General features: G+C 34.8%; 1 protein-coding gene across 2 annotated transcripts in view; it reads right to left on the minus strand.

Moving 5' to 3' along the window:
• The window catches only part of LOC107679309 (E3 ubiquitin-protein ligase HACE1), a 35,163-nt gene that overhangs the window by 26,486 nt on the left and 1,329 nt on the right, over positions 1-7,348 (minus strand). Inside the window, exons 2-5 of one of the 2 annotated variants that reach the window (XM_016474832.1) lie at positions 3,559-3,613; positions 2,617-2,706; positions 2,307-2,411; positions 14-89 (exon numbers count right to left, since the gene is read on the minus strand). In XM_016474832.1, the coding sequence (XP_016330318.1) occupies positions 14-89; positions 2,307-2,411; positions 2,617-2,706; positions 3,559-3,613 (326 nt within the window). Of the gene's footprint in view, positions 1-13; positions 90-2,306; positions 2,412-2,616; positions 2,707-3,038; positions 3,090-3,558; positions 3,614-7,348 lie in introns of those variants that run through there. The other variant, XM_016474833.1, reaches the window with a different exon arrangement.

The following is a 7,348-nucleotide window of genomic DNA, read 5'->3' on the forward strand; positions in this document are numbered from 1 at the left end:
TCATCATACTCACAGCAGTGAGACCTTCATTATTGCAGATATTAACATCAGCATTGTACTCTAACAGTCTGCCCATACACTTCTTCTGTCTGTGAAAATATAAGACAACATGGGAAAATGGGACATCATGGGACTCAACATAAATGCATTTCTAGGTTACCATTTTTGCAATGCAATACACACAAATGCTTAGGCTATGTAAACAAACCATGCACACGTAAGTCGTAAGAGGCCATGGGTTATGATTATTTTTCTTTCTTGATCTTCTTTCGTGATCTCAACATAACAAAAGTTGTTTGTTTTTTTTTACAATGATTGTTTGATTTTTAAAACACAATGTGTCGTGAGTCTTCTGTTGCTATAGTACTAACACAACTTTGACACGCATCTGATCGACAGATAAACCATGCGCTCTTATACTGTATGTTGTCGATATTTTAGCAAATTTTGCTTCACTTAGTAATAACGTCTACAATCAATAAATATAGGCTAATTCATCACTGTTGATTTATTATTTTTTTTCCAGAGACAGTACGTTAAACATTTTGTTTGTGTAATTAACATGCTTAAATGGTCTAACAACAAAGCATCCAACACCGCAAACACAGGCGGAGCCCTTCAGAAAGATGCAGAGAACTAAAATCTTTTTGAGCTGCTTGGATTCAACTCACTGTATTTTTCCTCATTCGCTTGAAAAAAAATGATATATAATTTGTGATTTTTAGCCATGTAGGATATGCTGTGACTGATATCATGTGTGTTACAAGCTTGGGATGCTGTTTGAGAAGTGTGTGTGTGTTTGTGTGCGTGTGTGTGTGTGTGTGTGTGTGTGTCAATATAAATTGAATGACTAACGATAAAGATTAACAATAAGGACAAAGATGCACATTACAAATACGTCATAAAAGCACGTCCTAGATAAACACAACATCCCCGCTTATTAACTAACAAACATGTACTTCAGAGCTGCGCAAATAAAGATATAAATGCAAACAGAATACTATACAGTGATGTCAACCTTGGTTTTAATAAGCAATAAGTTTAGTATCACACCGAACGCTATAGCGGTAGTGAAACTGTGATGAGTCATCTAGCAGTAAGAACTTAACGATAACAGATACACTTTCAAGTAAAATAATCATATCGATTCAAGCATTTAATATTTATAAGTTAATTAAATGTCAGTAATGAACAATACTGCACAAATTATAGCGATCACGAGGAAGTTCCTTATTCTGTCCCAAATGTGTACAGTTAAGTGGATATACAGTATACCAGTGATTCCCAACCCTGGTCCTGGAGGCACCCCAACACTGCACATTTTGCATGTCTCCTTTCTCTGACACACCAATTTCAGGTCTTGGGCTGTGTCCGAAATCGCCCCCTATACCCTTAAATAGGGCACTATTTGAGGAAACAGCCATTTTTAGTGGTGTCCGAAACCATAGTGGACGTTCTCGAGTGCACTCATTCAATCCCACAATGCACTGCAAAAACGAGTGTACAACTGGTGCACGCTCAACGGCTAGAGAATGCCCATAATGCACCGTGAGAGTCACTCGCCGAATGAATTCCCGCATGTCGCCAGAAGATGGCGCCCGCAGCTGAATAATCAATCCGTTCATTTTTACAAAGCGCTCATCCATGGCGTACAGCATAATGTACAACATGGGTATAAATTCATTGTAAATTGATTATTCAATTGTTTGATTAGGGTTTATACATAATTTCCGTGACAGAGTTCAAGATAAATCCTTTAATCTTACTACTGGAGCTGCTAGTTTGCTAGTTTCAAATGATTAATAAACAGCAAGCACAAACTATGCAAAAGCAGCATTCCTTCCGGTGCACTCAGTGTCCGAATTCACTACTCGTTTTCATTCACTCCTTCTAGTGAACTGAATTAGTGACCTAATGTAGGGAATAGTGAATGAGGGTATAGGGGGCGATTTCGGACACAGCCTTGGAGTCTCTACTAATGAGCTGATGACCTGAATCAGGTGTGTTTGATTAAGGAGACATGCAAAACGTGCAGTGTTGGGGTGCCTCCAGGACCAGGGTTGGGAACCACTGCAGTATACAACGCCCCATCAGTTATATTCAGGTCTATACTGCCACCTGTTGGCGCAGTTGTGTAACTTGGAGAACATCTTTTGTTATGTCGAGATCACGAGAAAACAAGAAAGAAAAATAAGAATAATCCATAACCTCTAGGACTTCCGTGCATGCGGGATAAGGACTAAGAAATGTAATTTGTTATGCTCCCAGCAGGTGGTAGTACTGGAGTTTATAAAAACCTAATTTACCCGTTTCTTGCAGCCAGATGCAGAGGTGTGCAGCCGGAGATATCCTGATAGTTTGGATTCGCTCCACGCTTTAACAGCAGGACAAGACACTCTACTGATCCACAGCTGAAACAACAACAAAAACTTCAGAGAACATGATCAAACTGGGTCATCAGAATATTAAAAATAATTGTTTATTTATGAAACACCCGGAAACCACTTCATTAAGAGTTTTAGAATTTTAAAAGAGCAAATAGGGAACACATAAAAAAAAAAGTGGACGTGTAATTTCTGTAATTTTTTGTGATTGTGAAAAGAACAAAACTCTTACTTGGCAGCAATATGTAGAAGGCTTCTTTTAACACGTCCAAATGCGTAGTTGACATCAAACTTTGAGTTTAAAAGCAATTCAGAAACTGACCTATAAGAAAAAAATTCAAATGGCAATAAACATAACACAATTATTACATTCAGCTGTGTGGCCCAAGAGACGGGAGACGAATGCCGCCCAAAGATGATGTTAAGCTTGACATCCTCTTCTTTAGCTTCCATTAAATGTACAGCTGTTGATCACTGAACCTGTCATACATTCTGTACTGGAAACGTTGTACTGGGGAAGCTGCAGGAGTGGGTGGCATTTTGGCTTTTTTTAGACAGGGACTAGACAAGTTATTGTGTGTCTGCTTCTCTTGGCCTTTTGTTAAGTCATTAATTGTGTTCCAGTTACATGCACAGGGTAACGGTGACACTTACCTGTGCTGGTCAGCCATGACCATGGGCATGAGGGTGTACACGGCTGTTTCACTGTCTATAAGAAGAAGAATACACATATTTCAAACATATTTTCTGCCAAACTATACTTGCAAACAGCTTTGGAAAATGGAAAATCTTATTTTAAAATGTAAAATATATCATGTATGCCAAAGCAATTCAGAAACTGACCTATAAGAAAAAATTAAAATGGCAATAAACATAACACAATTATTACATTCAGCTGTGTGGCCCAAGAGACGGGAGACGACTGCCGCCCAAAGATGATGTTAAGCTTGACATCCTCTTCTTTAGCTTCCATTAAATGTACAGCTGTTGATCACTGAACCTGTCATACATTCTGTACTGGAAACGTTGTACTGGGGAAGCTGCAGGAGTGGGTGGCATTTTGGCTTTTTTTAGACAGGGACTAGACAAGTTATTGTGTGTCTGCTTCTCTTGGCCTTTTGTTAAGTCATTAATTGTGTTCCAGTTACATGCACAGGGTAACGGTGACACTTACCTGTGCTGGTCAGCCATGACCATGGGCATGAGGGTGTACACGGCTGTTTCACTGTCTATAAGAAGAAGAATACACATATTTCAAACATATTTTCTGCCAAACTATACTTGCAAACAGCTTTGGAAAATGGAAAATCTTATTTTAAAATGTAAAATATATCATGTATGCCGGATCAAATAAAAAAATATAGTTTTACAATAAAGAAAATAAATTGAAAATCACTAAAGAGAGCAAAGTATACTTTCCACATGCATTACAGACATTTATGAGTAATTTTACAATTTAGCATACATATGTCCATTGATGTTACTTATATTATTTCTAACAATTTTCTTCATCATACATCCATTAAGAGAAAATAAACAATCTTATACAAATAATTGTGCACCCTCCTTTTCAATTTGTTTGAAATTACCTTGATGCCCTTTTTTTTTTATGAAGTTTAAATTTAAGAAGATATTTTATTTTGTTCATGTCCACAAAAATTCTGTCAGCTATGTTACTGAAATAACAACCTCCTGCAACTAAAAATTGTTTATTATAACACCACGTGACCAGCACCATACATTGCTATTTTCTTCTGTGGTGGACAATTATAACACATTAATTTAAGTGTCCGCCCATTTTTTTTTTTCTCTCAATATTTTATCTGCAATAACATATTGTCAAGGAGTATATCAGTTGAATGTCAACTATTCTAGGTACATTGTCATGGTTTGCAATATTTTTTTATGATTTCAATTCTAATGCATAATCAAATTTGAGGTTAACTTGATCAAGAAAATAACGTGGTTGGCAAAACAAGGTCTCCCATTGAAATAATTAATTAATAAGGTGAAACTGTCAAGATTACCAGTTAAGTAAGTTACCCCATAGAGCCAATTTTAGATGAAATGGATGTCATGACACTTCTGCATGACTTTGTCCACAGATGATAATTAATTGTCATAAATTGTCTATCATAATTAATTTTTCTATGTGTCAGAAAAAGTTGGGTGTGTGTAGGGCTGGACGATATGGCCAAAATTTATATCGCGATATATTTCTTCATTTCGGTCGATACGATATAATTCCGATATCGATGAAGTTCAGAAGAACAACATTTATCTGAAATATAAATCTCTTGTAACATTATAATCTTTTTGATCAATTTAAAGCATCCTTGCTAAATAAAAGTATTCTAAATAAAATTTAATTTCTATAATTTCCAAAAAAAAAATTATACTGACTCCAAGCTTTTGAATGGAATAGTGTATAATGTTATAAAAGCTTTTTATTTCAGATAAATGCTGATCTTTGGATCTTTCTATTCATCAAAGAATCCTGAAAAAAAATGTACTCAACTGTTTTAAATATTGATAATCAGCAAATCAGCATATTAGAATGATTTCTGAAGATTTAAAATAACTGCTTTCAAATAGAAAGCAGTTATTTTAAATTGTAAAAAAATAATTAAAAAATGTTTTTAAACATTAAAAATCTTACTGTTAAAAAACTTTTGACTGCCTAGGCTGATTATTCTTATAGATTGAAACAAATGTGCTTCAGTCAGGATAAAGAATATGAAAAGTGCTCTTGAGTTGCTGCATAAAACAAAAACAAAAACATGTTGCTGGAGACGGGCTTATTATTAAAAATGCAAACTGATTCTCTGCCAGCAGGAGGCGCTTTATTGAAAAAAATTATATCGCGATACATATCGATATACTAATTTGTAATAATACAAATGTTCTAAATTAGTTGTTTATTTGTATATAATATAGATTAACGCTGTAAAATATTAAAATAAATGTTTAATACTTATAGTGGAGAGTGGGGTAAGATTAGCCATTTTTTACTTATGTGGTTAAGTTAAAATCTTGCAGAAGTACAGTGAAAGTATCCTATCCTAATGAAAGTATTCCGATGATTTTAAAAGATCAGAATGTATCTATGACAAAGGGTTCTAAAAAATCTGGCTTTAAAAAAGGTGTTCTCATGGCTCAGTTTGCCCCGGGTTAAGCTGACCCGAGTCGAGTCAGTGGGTAAGATGCACCATCTGGGTGTAAAATGACCATCTGACCAAATCTGATTCAAACCCATGTGAAATAAATAGCAATTTAAAAACTAATTTAAATATGTATTTTCATAAAGTTAACTTTAACAACATAAAACCAACCAAATGAAGTTTAAATTTCAGTATTTAATTGTTTGCATTTCTGAAACAATATGTTGAAAACCAAAGTTGTAGCCTTCCTAAAAACAGACTAAACAAAGCATTTGGCTCACTTTGCCCCATAGCTGCCATTTTGGAAAGAAATAGCTACTGTAGCTTACCAGTTCAGGCTAATATTTAGCTAAATGATTTGCATGGTTTTATATGTTGCTAAATCACTTATATGTATCATAAATATTTTAGACCTGGATAAATTTGCTTTGATGTAACAACCATTTCATCTGTTATGCTAAAATTTTACTTTGACATGCCAAACACGGTTTTTAAAGTAAATGGGTGCCTTCCATTCCACCCCCATGTGTTTCTCCTTTTCACAGTTTGGCAAAAATGAAGGGTGGTTCCAAAATACATGGTCACATGACAGTAAAAGTGTATACAGTTGCTAAGAAACAGGGTGGGTCAACTTACCCACTGGCTCAACTTACCCCACTCTCCCCTACTTCCATTGAAGATGAGGCAGAAGCAGGCTCAGAGAGTGAGGGAGATATTATATTATTTATTTCAGGGTTTGTACAGCCTTTTGAGAGAGAAATTCAAGCACTTTTCAATGACTTTCAAGCATTTCACACAACTATTTCCAGCACTTTAAAGCTCTAAAATTATCCGGTTTGAATGCTATTTTTAATGAGATGACCAAAATATACTTTGTGGTAAACAAACACTTATGTAAAATTTTAAAAATACATCAAATCACAATTATAACCAATAGACGGCAGCAGAGGAGCACTTGTTGGCTTATTAGTAGGGCTGTGCGATATTGAAGAAAAATGCGATATGCGATACGATAATACTTAAAGTGCCACATGCTCAGATGAAACAGTTTTACTCAGCTGTTGCGGAGTCAGTTCTGTGAACTTCTATAACTATCTTGTGTCATATATATATGGTTATTTGTATGTATGTATGTATGTATCAAGAGTTCCTGTAAAACCACAACAAATTCCTTGTGTTTGCGCACACTTAAGTGGTGAATAAAGCTCATTCTGATTCTGATTCTAATTAGAAAGCAACCCTACAACAACTTCTGAAAGTGAACGGTATGTGTTTTACTCGAGCATTACATCAAAATTTAATCTTAACATTAGTGTAATCATTTTAACATGAGTTTAGGAACTGAATAATAAAAAGGAAAAATAAAACACTGCTTAGTTAGTCATTCATTCATATATTTTGAAATTATAAAATCACTATTATAAAATATTAAATCATCAAGAAATCAGATTTTGTCAGAATTTTACACTTGTTTTGTGTATGAAGTAAAAAAAGTCACAAAGTGCCTTGAAAAACAAACTTTTCTTCAATTTGCTACTAAATCACACAATCACTGAAGTTGGTCAGTTCCATATACTAGAAGAATAATGGTACATTTAATAAGAGTGGAATATAGAAATTGTTCTATATAAAAATTAGATTTTGCACCCATTACTGTTGTTAATAAAAGTAACTTTTGTATGCATCTTAACTCAAGCTAGGGCTGTGTATCAGCAGCAAAGTCACGATACGATACGTATCACGGTACAGAGGCCACGATACGATACATATCACGATACAGGACTGCACTGAATTTCACCTCAG

Source organism: Sinocyclocheilus anshuiensis, unplaced genomic scaffold, assembly GCF_001515605.1.
Source record: "Sinocyclocheilus anshuiensis isolate Anshui unplaced genomic scaffold, SAMN03320099.WGS_v1.1 scaffold2366, whole genome shotgun sequence".
Lineage (NCBI taxonomy): Eukaryota > Metazoa > Chordata > Actinopteri > Cypriniformes > Cyprinidae > Sinocyclocheilus > Sinocyclocheilus anshuiensis.